The 14,829-nt window shown below is 35.2% G+C and overlaps 1 protein-coding gene across 6 annotated transcripts in view; it reads right to left on the minus strand.

Annotated features, from left to right (window-relative positions):
* The window catches only part of KIF21A (kinesin family member 21A), a 155,703-nt gene that overhangs the window by 24,509 nt on the left and 116,365 nt on the right, over positions 1 to 14,829 (minus strand). For 3 of the 6 annotated variants that reach the window (XM_029206384.1, XM_029206382.1, XM_029206387.1), the window contains 7 exons: positions 10,748 to 10,942; positions 10,223 to 10,324; positions 9,393 to 9,558; positions 8,888 to 8,908; positions 3,645 to 3,705; positions 3,216 to 3,270; positions 738 to 949 (listed from right to left, as the gene is read on the minus strand). In XM_029206384.1, coding sequence (XP_029062217.1) covers positions 738 to 949; positions 3,216 to 3,270; positions 3,645 to 3,705; positions 8,888 to 8,908; positions 9,393 to 9,558; positions 10,223 to 10,324; positions 10,748 to 10,942 — 812 coding nt within the window. The remainder of the gene's footprint in view (positions 1 to 737; positions 950 to 3,215; positions 3,271 to 3,644; positions 3,706 to 8,887; positions 8,909 to 9,392; positions 9,559 to 10,222; positions 10,325 to 10,747; positions 10,943 to 14,829) is intronic. The other 3 variants (XM_029206385.1, XM_029206383.1, XM_029206386.1) reach the window with 2 other exon arrangements.

A 14,829-nucleotide genomic window follows, 5' to 3' on the forward strand; every position in this document is an offset into this window, starting at 1 on the left:
CACACACACACACACACACACACACACACACACACACACACACACACTGGCCTGTGTAGGGAGATCTTTGTTCTCAAGATAATAATGAAAAATTTTTAAATAAGATTTGTTTTGAATGGAATGTTTTTTGTTAAGATTATCATAGAGAGGAGAGGTAATATTTCCTCCTTCAAATCTTTAATAATACAATATTTATACTTTGTGTGTACACTCATCCCAGACATGCAATGTGCTTCAAGGCAAAGAATTAGGAAAATTCAAAATGTATTATTTGTAACTGACATTTGTATTTTTCTTTAAAAGTGTCAGCAAAGGTTTACTATCTTGACCAGGCTCTTAGAATTAGGATATAATGTAATTTAGAGTAAATTTAAGAATCTTTAAAGCTTCTGTTTTATATAATGGTTTTATAGGTATAACTTTAATCTAGTTTAGGTGTTTCTAAATAAATTTTTTCTGTAATTCACAACTCAGCCTTTATAAAAATTATAATCTTTAAGAAAGACCCTAAAACTTAGAAATAAGACAAAGCAATTCAACAAAGAACATCTCATTTAAATTACTTTGAATGTCCAAAAATTAGGAGACACAACACCTAACAGAAATTACTTTGAAAACTAGAGATCTTATTTACATAAATTTTAAAAAATAGAAATAAGAAATTAGCAACATGCATTTTTAAAAAAAAAAAAAGAAAGCCAAAAGAAAGGAAGTTAGTGTAGCTGGGCCAGACTTACATGCTGCCTATCTTAGAAGGGAAGCCAGATGGGGGAGGGAGCTCTTTTTCCCTAGCAGAAGTACTTGTCTCTGTATTCATTCCAATCTCTTGCCCTTCTGCAACAGGTGTAAGAGGGCCAGGCAAGGAGGCATCTCCTGTACTAGTGTCTGAAGCTAGTTCACTGCTATCTGCATACAGCAATTCCATTTGAGTGGTGGTTCTCCTTCGGGCCTAGTCAGAGAATGGAAGGAAAAACAATCATGTGCAAATTTTCGCAGGGAAGATGATTAGGCGATATTTAATATTAGTTTGAAATAGGTAAAACATTTAGCATGTCTTTTCCTAGCAAGTGTGTCAAACATAACACGTAAGATAGTGACAAGCCAGAGCTACAGCCAGATAAGACCTTTAGAGGCCATAATAATAGCCAACATTTCTGTTGGATGCCAGAAATTGTTATAAATACTTTACTATATTAGTATATACTATCATTATCCCAATTCACAAATGAGAGAACTGAGGCACAGAGAAGCTAAAAGTCCAAAGTCACACAGCTAGTAAGTGGCAAAGCCAGATTCAAAACCAGGCAATCTGCCTCCAATATTATTGTGCTATACTGCCATTCATCGCCAGCTCCCTCAACATATCATTAAAAAAAAAAAAAAAGAAAGAAAGAAGAAAGAAATTAAACCAAAAGATAGTTGCAGGGATATTCAACTAAATTCTGATGTTTCCCAGGCTTAGATGATTTATTTAATATAAATTTTAATTTCATTTTACTATCAATTTTTACATCTGTTTCTCCTTTTTTATGACCCTGCCCCCCTGATGCTTTAACTGGGTGTTTAATCTGCCTGCTGGGTATCTACCACCAGTCCATACCAGCTTTTGTCAGCATGGTGAGGCAGGTGAAGGTTATTTTCCTAGAATCTAAATTTACCATAAGCATTCCCTTCCATAGTCCTGAAAAACCAATGGGACTACCTTGTTGTTAACGCTTAGAGTTGGCTGCTATCGCTAATGTATTAACAGATAATCAAGGTGTTTACCAGATTAAAAACCTCTAAAGGGCAGACAACCTGTTTTATTCAACTTTGTATCCCCTGCATTTAACATAGTGCTGGTAAGTATCTATTTAAAATATATACTCAACTTCACTTTTTCAATGAGTGAAAAATAAATAATATGAGAACCTTTTAGGCATCTTTGCAGTTCAAAAGGAGTGGTAGATAATACCTGAAAACTTTTGGAAAGAGAAAGCCCTGCAGGTCAACCTTTTACCCTGTCAGTTCTCCCTACTGCAAATTGAGTCATTTTCTTGGGAATTCCGAACCACGGTGGGTTTTTTTAGGAGATGACCTTTAGGCTACCACTTCACATTTCTCTCTGGCTTTCACAAGGCCTGAAAGACCAAGTTACCTTAGGAGATTCTCTCCGCCACTTAAGACTGGATCCAAACTATACTCGAATCCTCTCTGAGTTTGGGTAACTTCTACTTAGTCACTTAGAATAATAAGACACAAACCACATGTCACCAAGCCAGTACCTCAAGGACCATACATAAAGACTGGAGATGTTTTTCAGTTGGCTAGCCCAGTATTTTAAAGATAAGGAAATTCTCCATTAAAATCCATATTTAAAGCTTCTCTTTAAAAAGTTGAGGATCTGGTAGCCTTAGGCCCATATTCCATCATGGCAAAAATAAGCAGTAGTTGAGTGGTGGCTATTTGCTTTAGATGCAGCATGTCCACTTCAGGTAATCATAATAATCCCTAATCCCTATTAATACCTTACATCCAGCCAAATTACTCATTTATATTACCTGGCTAACCACTGTGGGCCTTAAATCCATCCTGTCCATTAGCACAGTACTATTCTTTTGAGTCCTGATTTCATCCATTCATTCAACAAATATTTACTAAGCACTACAAGAATTCTTTGTTTTCAAACATCTTAAGATAGTTAGTTAATTCATCTAGTACCAATGTTACCAACACTCAATCTGAAATAGACCATGTGTTTCTTACACATTTAACAGTATGTATCCTTTATTTTTTTAAGCTTCACAAATGTACATTATAGCATCAATTTTCAATACAAAATGATGATTAAGAGTTGGCCTATTCAAACCACCTCAAGACACAGTTAAACAAAATAAATAAGGAATACTTGAGGACATACTAGAATGTTAAAATTTCAAAAATCTCCTGTCAATCTAAATTATTTTTAAGGATTGTTTTCCATAATCATATCTTATCTAGTAGAAAAAGTACAAGAATATAGTAAATCACAAGTTTCACAAAGGAGCAATTTTTCAATATAAATTTTTTTCAAGGGGGAATATGATAAAGAACTAAATTTCTTATACATGAAATCTTTGGTAAAAGCATGCCTACTTGTTGACCTATTAAGAGTCAAACCTGAGGCCTATGTGATTAATAGTGACAATAAAGAACAGCAGAAAAAATGTTTACCTGGTATTTTCAATTCTCCTTACCTTGTTTTTAGGTTTCACTTCACCACAAAGCTTCATAAGGTCTGAAGAGAGTGAGCTATGTGCAAATAAGTAATTAACCACATGATTAAAAGGGAACTTATAGAAAACTGTATGTCCTTTAATGAGTACAAGTATGGAAAAAAATTTATATGCCTACAGAAAACACAGAAAGACAATATTTAAAATCAAAATAAACTAATTAAAAGAGTCCATTTTCCTTCCTTAAATATCCCAGTATTTTTATTTTAAAGTTTCTGATGGTTAAACATTACTTAGTTGGGCTTCCATATTACTGTTTCTAGTTCTCTTCACTTAGCCATAAAATCCAAAATTATTTGTTTTATGGTAATTCTTTGATGCACAGGATAAAAGTATTAAAAATATTACAGAAATAAGTCAAATCTATTAAGTTTCTGAAGCCTCTCTTACCTTCCTTCTGATCCTGGGCTGTTTAAAGGTACATCCTCATCAGTGCTGTCCTCTACATTTTCTAAAAAAATGTCCAAAATGTATCCACATGTCACAATTTGAATGATGACTGTAATCCCTATGCTATAATAAGCAACAGCCCAAGTTCTCTCAATATGGGCACTTTGGTTTTAGTAACTGAATCAAATTAGAAATGTAAAAAAATATTTCTAAGAAACTCCTTTGATTATATGTCCTAGGATGAGAAAAATATGTTCAAAATAGGAAAGCTATGAGTTGAATGATAAAACAAAGAACAGCATTCACAGGATGGAAATGAGATCATGTATTTATCAGAGTATGTATAATTATTTATATATTTTTCAGAGTATGTATTTATCCCACACCATCCATTTATCCCATGTATGAAAAACCACTGAGTAAAACACAAGATTAAAGTAAATGCTGCATGCGCTCCCTTTAATGTACTGAGCCAACTTCAAAAACTACATAGGTATAAACATAGTTGTACTTTATCAGTATTCCAACTTATATATTTTCCTTTATTTTTATTTTTGTTTTCAGGTAGAGAGAGAGCATGTGTGTGTGTCAAGGTATTCAGGAGTTACATACCAGCATGCAGCTCATTCACATGTACATAAAGGACTAAAACTACGGGTTTCCATGCAACAGTTTTGTAGATAAATACAAACAAACCACTGCTATTTCAGAACAACTGTAGCACACTAATAAAAAGAGAGGAAAAAGCAAACATATAAAACTAGTAGGAAGTCAGTAAATAAAACAGCCACTGAAAGTAAATTATTTAAAATGTCAGTGAGCCCCTAACACAGGTGCAAGTTTTCAAAACTTATACATTTTATTATAAAGCCATTCCACAAAGCTAAAGGCAATATTATCAACAATATATACATTGGGGACTTCCCTCGTGGTCCAGTGGTAAAAAATCCACTTCCAATGCAGGGGATGTGGGTTTGATCCCTGGTCAGGCAACTAAGATCCCACATGCCGCAGGGCAACTAAGCCCTTGCGCCACAACTACCAAGCTCGCACGCCTCAACAAGAGAGCCCGCCTGCCGCAAACTATAGAGCTCATGTGCTCTGGAACCGATGCACCACAACTACAGAGCCCATGTGCCCTAGAGCCCGTGTGCTACAACTAGAGAGAAAAAGCCCACACACCATAACTAGAAAAGCCCAGGCACCGCAACTAGAGAGAAGCCCGAGCAGACCGTGCACCGTAATGAAAAGATCACTTGTGCCTCAACAAAGATCCTGTGTGCCGCAACTAAGACCCGATGCAGCCAAAAAATTAAGGAAAATAAATAAATAAAATATTTAAAAATAATTATATATATGTCAGTGAAAAATATACAGTATTCATCCCCCTTTAACTTTTACATTTATATCATACAGGTGGATTATGCTCATAAGTCAACTAATTCCTTTCTCAGATGCTCCCATTCTTCCTCACTGTTTAGCAGACACTTCGATAGAAATTCAGTAATACTTGATAGCATTATCTAAAATGGAGCCCATCTAGGACCCACACAAAGGGAGTTTACTTTCCGAAATGAGCAAAATGGTGGTCTTGAAGGCAATGTGTATCTCAAAGCCCACGCTTGCAGGCTGGAGGATGTGCTTCAAAGAAAGGATAATTGAGTGCTAAGGTGACTGAATTAGTCAATAACATAGAAAATGTAAAGAAATGACAAATCTAGTCTTTATTTTTCCATGTATAAAAGCAGGCTAAGATTGACTAGTAATTTTCTTGTAGGGAGTGATGAAACAAGTTAGTATATTAAACACCATATGAGTGCTCAGTAAAAGCTACTTAGCTCCTGCATATGCATATATGCCTTATTTAGAGATAATTACAGTTTGACATAACCAACCTAGCCAGAGGATACAACCCTCCACCCAGACATTCACCAAATTAGACACCTCTTCAGGACTGAGCTTTGTCTGTAGCACTACAGCCATCTGGGCAGCAGGACATGCCATCACCTCACTGCTCTACTCTCAACTCTAAGAACATAATTCCAGGCCAACACCAGCTTCTCTTCTCATCACTGAGCATTAAAGCTAAAAGCAGAGACTTAAAACTGCAAAATGCTTTAAAGTTCATACATATTGGTACACAGCTGCATAATCTCACATCACTAGAAATTAACCGAACAGTTACTATTAAAGTCTTTTTTAAAGTTTATATAGGTATATAGATATGTATACATGTATGCATATGTGTGTGTGTCTGTATATATATATATATATATATATATACATATATATATATATATATATATATATATATATATAGTATATGGAAAAGAGTTAACATAGCAGCCCAGAGACTACTATCCTTAGAAAGGCCTCCTTGCAAGGTTGGACTTTGTCTGTCATCTGAAACTTGGCTCTCAGAGTATCCCTAGTCATCAGTTAACTAGTTAGGAAGTTCATTATACCTAGAACATTTGTGCAAACAATATGGCTTATGCTGAGAACTCCTGCTTTCCTTCTGGAGTCTAAAATTCTCGTATATACTAGACAAAGCGTGCCTATGTGACTAGTTCCCAGTAAAAACCTCAGGTGCTGAGTGTCTAATGGACTTCCTTGGGTGTAAACTATGCACACATGTTGTTGCATTTTCATTCCAGGGGGAAAAGTGCATTCTGTGTGATGTTTCCTGGGAGGGAGAGAGCATAAGGCAGCCTGGACATGGATTCCTCCTGACTCCATCTGAGTCTTTTTCCTTTACAATCTTGTTGTGTATCCTTCCTACGTTGCTCTCATGAATCTTTGCCATGAATACAACTATATGCTGAGCCCCCTGAGTCTTCTAGCAAATCCCCAAACATAGGAAAAGATCTTAGGAACACCAACATAGGTAGGGAAAAAAGAAGGGGAAAATAAAGATGTTCTTCAAAGGCTACAACAATACAAGCCTATTAGCATGGAGTACCAGCCCTTGCTCCCCCTCTAGCCTTATATTCATCATCCTACACCACATACTTGTTGCTCCAGAGCACCAACCTGCTTGAAGTCCTCATTCATACAATATGTTGGCTAAATGTCCAACTTTTAACTTACTCCCTGCTCAGAGTGACTCTTCTGCCCAGCCCCTTTCCACCTTGTCTCTTGCCTGGCTAAATCTTTTTCTTCATTTATGTTTCAGCTCAAATTTCACCCCCTCCAGAAGGCCTTCATCAACTCCTCCATTCTTGTTGGGTAGCCCCATTCTGTGTTCCCATAATTCCCTGTACATATCTCAATCTCTGCCCTGTCTGCAATGTATCATAATCTGTTCATGGTCTGTCACCCTCAGCAAGGTATCAAGTCCACGAGGGCAAGATTCTGTGTCTTATTTATCTTTGAATCCCAGCACCCAGCCCAAAGTTGAGATAAATTGAAACTAAATAAATATTTTTTAAAGCAATGAATATAATATGACCGTCTAGTTTCTGTGTATTTAACTTCCATGTTTTTCTCCTTCCATGCTTTTCTTCTAAGCACCTCTGGTCTAGATTATGGCCTTAGGGAAAATTTATGCCATGAGTCACAGGTTATATCAGCTGAAGTGTTTCCCCTCTCTGTTTCTGACCCTCCTTTAAGCTACAGATAATTAAAAGCTGTTTGAAAGCTGTGAAAAAGTAACAATGCACATCAAATAGCAGTTTAATATTTTCTGCACAAAAGGACATCAAAGAGGGCATTGCATTTTTCTTCCAAGTTAAAAGAGATAATGGACTTAAATAAGAATTTACTTATTACTATAAATTGAGCCACTAAGATGAAGAACAAAGAAAAGGAGGAGGAGGAGGAGGGGGAGAAGAATAAGAGGAAGGAGGAGGAAGAGGAAGAGGAAAAGAAACATGCTTAATAACACATGGAATGGCAAAAATTCTGGTTATAATTCAGAAATTTGGGTAGCCTAACATGGTTCCTTAATATAACCAATCCTTTTTCTACCTGTCTCTGTTATAGCTTGAGCAGGATAAAAGTTGTAGCCTGTTCATATCTGTATTATGGAATTGATCTCAAGGAAATACTATTTTGAGATTTAACACACAGGGTAAACGTCTAAAAAAAATCAAGCAGGGCTTCCCTGGTGGCACAGTGGTTGAGAGTCCGCCTGCCAATGCAGGGGACATGGGTTCGTGCCCTGGTCTGGGAAGATCCCACATGCCGTGAAGCAGCTAGGCCCGTGAGCCATGACCGCTGAGCCTGTGCGTCCGGAGCCTGTGCTCCACAATGGGAAAGGCCACAACAGTGAGAGGCCCGTGTACCGGGAAAAAAAAAAAAAATCAAATAGCTCATGTATTTTATTTGCATCGTTTAAAATAAATTCAGATTCATAGGTTATGTTTATTTTAATAACCCAGAGAGGAAATTACATTTAATCTTTCAGTTACATTCCTCTCCATCAAGTATTAGAAAATTTTGACAGCTGCGTGATTAGAAAAAAGTTAAGATCAGATTTTGAAATAATTTTAAATAAAAACTGGTCCAAAATAATCATTCGCGAAAATTGCAAGTAATAAAATTACACTGATGCTTCTGATCCTTCATGTATATAACCACTATACACCACTATAAATAACCACTATACACCACTCATGAGTGGGTGTAGTTCACATGAATGTTGTATTGGCAAGGGAAAATGTCAAAAATCTCAATACTCAGTGATATCTAAAGCTCTAACTTGAAAATATTATAAATAATGTTTTAATCTGTTCATTGAATTCCTTTGGATAGTTTTATTCAAGTTACAATATTAAAATATATGTGGCTTAAGTTTATAAAACTTAAGAACTGAGAATCTAGCAAATATAAACCAAAGACAAATATATATAAAAGATAAATAACACAGAAAGTTATTTATGAGAGTAAAACAACAGATTCAAGTTAACAGATAGATTTAAAAATTAAAAAGGAATATATGTTCCATTTTTTCCTACAAGAAAGAGGGGCTTATGAAACTGGAACCAAATCTGGAGTTCAAATAATAAAATAGAAAAATAAACGTACTTCTTTAAACATCTAAGAACTTAAAAATCAGGAAATGTGTAAGAAAGACAAAAGACTTAGTATGTTTGTGGTCACAGATACATTTCATAAAAGATCATGCAAAAACCAGCTTGCTGCCAATAAAAATTTTTAAATAAGATGTACCACAATTAGTGTACATGAACAATTAGTAATTCATGCAGCTGTAGGGTACACAGAAAGCTAAACATACTTACCTAATGGTATGCTATCTAGATCTGTGTAAATAACAGCAAAAAGGAAACAAAAAGCAATACTCCAATCAAAACAAATCCAATGTTAAGAACTCTCATATAAAACAAGATTATGTATCATTTATAAGATATGTAGAATAGATGCCATAGCAAACACTTATAAATTTATTTTTTAAGGCAGTTAGATATGTAAAGTAATGAAACTTGGTTAATACTTTAAATAATTTAAACAACCAATTCAGAAGCATGGTTGATCTTATTTATTCATAAAAACTAATTACTTAATAATGCTAAGTAAGCCTTTTTAAGTTGCTAATCATTTCTTGCAATGACAATAATTACATCCCCCAAAATTTATACATGCAAATTAAAGCAGGGATAATTATCAAAAGCATAAGTAAATATAGCATCTATTCAGTCAAGCTATAGGGAAAAAAGGTAGCGTATAGCATACTCAAAGAGCAAAGTTACCATGCAATTTATTTAACTAAAATTTAATCCAAATTACCTTGTAAAGCATGACCTAGTAAAGCATCTAGCTCAGGATTTAATTCTGCTTTCTCTTTCAACATATGAAATAAGAGCTGGTTTTGTGTAGCACTGGTTATTTCAGTTTGTTTAAGCCGACCTTCAAGTACTTTAATTTGAGCCTCTTTCTGGGCAGCCTGAAGACCCTATAACAACACCCCCCCACAAAAAAAATTTATCTTAGATCATACAAAACAGAATCTACCACACAGAGATCTGTATCAAATAGCAAATGCATATGATGTATGGACTTTGACATTAAATAGATCTCGATTCATCCCAGCTTCTGCACTTGCAAGCTCGTTGACCCTAAGCAAGTTACCTTATCTTCCCAATTCTCAGTTTCCAAATATTCAAATGATATGAATGATTCTTACTTCCTTCCACATTGTGAGGATTAAGTGAGAGAACAAACCATTAAAGGTCTAGCACAGTCTCAACGTGGGAAAAAAGGTGAGTCAGAAATTATCACCTTTAACATTTAGGCAGAAGTTTCTGAAGATAAGGAGAGTGCAACTGTATTTTTTCCTTTCTGATTTTTTTTGAGCACCCTAAGAGATTTTTCTTTTAACTTTTCCTTTGTTAAAGTGAAAAAGAAATTATTCTTTAAGTTGTTTACCTGTTTTAATACACAAGCACAATAGATGAGAAGCTAATGGAATTGATGTAAATACTGCTGAGTTTTCTTAACTCTAAGGAAAAGAATATTCCTCCTTATTACAAAGGAAACGGCCAATAGAGAAAGATAAGCAAAATTGCAATGAATTAACCAAAGCTTAGGTTTTCAATAATAGTGTAGTTAGAACTTACCTTATTGATGCCCATTGACAGGAAGTGATCTAGCAGGTATCTGGCTTCTGTAAGTGTACAAGCATTAATGACTGCAGTGACATCCAACGTTTCTCCTTCTTCCTACATCAAACCAACATATGATGTATAATTACCTTGACCTGAATGTATTTAACAGAAGACAAAGCCATTGTTTCATGCATTTATTTGATATCATTGGATTAGCTAATGTGACTCCACAGAAAAGTATAAAATATGATCCCTACTCCAAGAAACATATGGTCTAGTTTAAAAGATAAGACATTTGAGCAGTTAAGAACTCAAGGTTGATTAATACATTATATATGCTTTGTGTAAACAATAATAATATCACAAAATAGGCACAGAAATGGAAAGCAGGCAGGGAGTGGTATACATGCAAAACCTAAGAATCACATTAAATCATAGACAGAAAATCCCTTCATATAAAAATTCAAAGTGTTTTTAATGACAAAAACTACAAAAATACTTCTTATTAAGTCATTAAACATCTTTTTAGTTACAAACCTTTGCTTCTTCCATCTGCATGATGTTGGCTTGACAATCAGAAATACTGTCATTGATATAATCTATATTAGCAGTTAATGACTCAATCTCCTCATTGATGGTAACCACATTTTTATCTCCCTCTCCATTTTCCTTGACTATCTTTTCCCTTCTTTTTGAAAGCTTCTCTCGTCTTTTTGTGAGTTCTTCCCTTTGCTATTGAGAAAACAGATTTGATTTTAAGAAATTACTTTCATCTACGACCTTGAGAACATTATGCCAAATGAAATAAGTTAACAGAAGGGCAAATACTGCAGGATTCCACTTATATGAGGCAACTAAAATAGTCACACTCGTAGAAGCAGTAAATAGAATGGTGGCTACCAAGGGCTGGGGGAGGAGGAAATGGGGATCTGCTGTTCAGTGGATATAAAGTTTCAGTTATGCAAGAGGAATAAGTTATAGAACTCTTCTTTACAACATTGTGCTTATAACTAACAACACTGTGCTGTACATTTAAAAATGTGTTAAGAGGGTAGCTCTCATGGTATCTGATCTTACCACAATTAAAAAAAAAGAAATGGAGATAGCCTCAACCACCAGAGGGCAGACAGCAGAAGCAACAAGAACTACAATCCTGCAGCCTGTGGAACAAAAATCACATTCACAGAAAGACAGAGAAGATGAAAAGCAGAGGGCTATGTACCAGATGAAGGAACAAGATAAAACCGCAGAAAAACAACTAAATGAAGTGGAGATAGGCAACCTTCCACAAAAAGAATTCAGAATAATGATAGTGAAAATGATGCAGGACCTCTGAAAAAGAATGGAGGCAAAGATTGAGAAGATGCAAGAAATGTTTAACAAAGACCTAGAAGAATTAAAGAACAAACAAACACAGATGAACAATACAATAACTGGAATGAAAACTAAACTAGAAGGAATCAATAGCAGAATAACTGAAGCAGAAGAACAGATAAGTGACCTGGAAGACAGAATGGTAGAATTCACTGCTGAGGAACAGAATAAAGAAAAAAGAATGAAAAGAAATGAAGACAGCCTAAGAGACCTCTGGGACAACATTAAACGCAAGAACATTCGCATTATAGGGATCCCAGAAGAAGAAGAGAGAGCAAAAGGACCCAAGAAAATATTTGAAGAGATTATAGTAGAAAACTTCCCTAACATGGGAAAGGAAATAGCTACCCAAGTCCAGGTGCACAGAGAGTCCCATACAGGATAAACCCAAGAAGAAACACGCCGAGACACATAGTAATCAAATTGGCAAAAATTAAAGACAAAGAAAAAGTATTGAAAGGCAGCAAAGGAAAACCAACCAATAACATACAAGGGAACTCCCATAAGGTTAACAGCTGATTTCTTAGCAGAAACTACAAGTGAGAAGGGGGTGGCATGATATACTTAAAGTGATGAAAGGGAAGAACCTACAACCAAGATTACTCTACCACAAGGATCTCATTCAGATTCGATGGAGAAATCAAAAGCTTTACAGACAAGCACAAGCCAGGAGAATTCAGCACGACAAAACCAGCTCTACCACAAATGAAAAAGGAACTTCTCTAAGTGGGAAAGACAAGACAAGAAAAGGACCTACAAAAACAAACCCAAAACAATTAAGAAAACGGGAATAGAAACATACATATCGATAATTACCTTAAACGTGAATGGATTAAATGCTCCAACCAAAAGACACAGCCTTGCTGAATGGATACAAAAACAAGACCTATATGTATGCTGTCTACAAGAGACCCACTTCAGATCTAGGGACACATACAGACTGAAAGTGAGGGGATGGAAAAAGATATTCCAAGCAAATGGAAATAAAAAGAAAGCTGGAGTAGCAATATTCATATCAGATAAAATAGACTTTAAAATAAACAATGTTACAAGAGACAAGGAAGGACACCACATAATGATCAAGGGATCAATCCAAGAAGAAGATATAACAATTATAAATATATATGCACCCAACATAGGAGCACCAGAATACATAAGGCAACTGCTAACAGCTATAAAAGAGGAAATCGACAGTAACACAGTAATAGTGGGGGACCTTAACACCTCACTTCCACCAATGGACAGATCATCCAAAATGAAAACAAATAAGGAAACAGAAGCTTTAAATGACACAACAGACCAGATAGATTTAATTGATATTTATAGGACATTCCATACAAAAACAGCAGATTACACTTTCTTCTCAAGTGCGCACAGAACATTCTCCAGGATTGATCACATCTTGGGTCACAAATCAAGCCTCAGTAAATTTAAGAAAATTGAAATCATATCAAGCATCTTTTCTGACCACAACACTATAAGACTAGAAATGAATTACAGGGAAAAAAAAGTAAAAAACACAAACACATGGAGGCTAAACAATACATTACTAAATAACCAAGAGATCACTGAAGAAATCAAAGAGGAAATCAAAAAATACCTAGAGACAAATGACAATGAACACACAACAATCCAAAACCGATGGGATGCAGCAAAAGCAGTTCTAAGAGGGAAGTTTATAGCTATAGAAAGCCTACCTCAAGAAACAAGAAAAATCTCAAGTAAGCAATCTAACCTTACACATAAAGGAACTAGAGCAAAAAGAACAAACAAAACACAAAGTTAGCAGAAGGAAAGAAATCATAAAGATCAGAGCAGAAATCAATGAAATAGAAACAAAGAAAACAATAGCAAAGATCAATAAAACTAAAAGCTGGTTCTTTGAGAAGATAAACAAAATTGATAAACCATTAGCCAGACTCATCAAGAAAAAGAAGGAGATGACTCAAATCAATAAAATTAGAAATGAAAAAGAAGTTACAACAGACACCACAGAAATACAAAGCATCATAAGAGACTACTACAAGCAACTCTATGCCAATAAAATGGACAACCTGGAAGAAATGGACAAATTCTTAGAAAGGTATAACCTTCCAAGACTGAACCAGGAAGAAATAGAAAATATGAACAGACCAATCACAACTAATGAAATTGAAACTGTGATTAAAAACCTTCCAACAGACAAAAGTCCAGGATCAGATGGCTTCACAGGTGAATTCTATCAAACATTTAGAGAAGAGCTAACACCCATCCTTCTAAACTGTTCCAAAAAATTGCAGAGGAAGGAACACTCCCAAACTCATTCTATGAGGCCACCATCACCCTGATATCAAAACCAAACAAAGATACTACAAAAAAAGAAAATTACAGACCAATATCATTGATGAATATAGATGCAAAAATTCTCAAGAAAATACTTGCAAACAGAATCCAACAACACATTAAAAGGATCATACACCATGAGCAAGTGGGATTTATCCCAGGGAGGCAAGGATTCTTCAATATACGCAAATCAATCAATGTGATACACCATATTAACAAATTGAAGAAGAAAAACCATATGATCATCTCAATAGATGCAGAAAAAAGCTTTTGACAAAATTGAACACCCATTTATGATAAAAACTCTTCAGAAACTGGGCATAGAGGGAACCTATCTCAACATAATAAAGGCCATATATGAGAAACCAACAGCAAATATCATTCTCAATGGTGAAAAACTGAAAGCATTTCCTCTAAGATCAGGAACATGACAAGGATGTCCACTCTCACCACTATTATTCAACATAGTTTTGCAAGTCCTAGCCACAGCAATCGGAGAAGAAAAAGAAATAAAAGGAATACAAATTGGAAAAGAAGAAGTAAAACTGTCACTGTTTGCAGATGACAAGATACTATACATACAGAATCCTAAAAATGCCACCAGAAAACTCCTAGAGCTAATCAATGAATTTGGTAAAGTTGTAGGATACAAAATTAATGCACAGAAATCTCTTCCATTCCTAAACACTAATGATGAAAAATCTGAAAGAGAAATTAAGGAAACAATCCCATTTACCATTGCAACAAAAAGAATGAAATACCTAGGAATATACCTCCCTAGGGAGACAAGAGACTTGTATGCAGAAAACTGTAAGACACTGATGAAAGAAATTAAAGATGATACCAACAGATGGAGAGATATACCATGTTCTTGGATCGGAAGAATCAATATTGTGAAAATGACTATACTACCCAAAGCAATC

This window comes from Monodon monoceros, unplaced genomic scaffold, assembly GCF_005190385.1.
Source record: "Monodon monoceros isolate NGI ecotype Baffin Bay Population unplaced genomic scaffold, NGI_Narwhal_1 Super_Scaffold_6, whole genome shotgun sequence".
NCBI lineage: Eukaryota > Metazoa > Chordata > Mammalia > Artiodactyla > Monodontidae > Monodon > Monodon monoceros.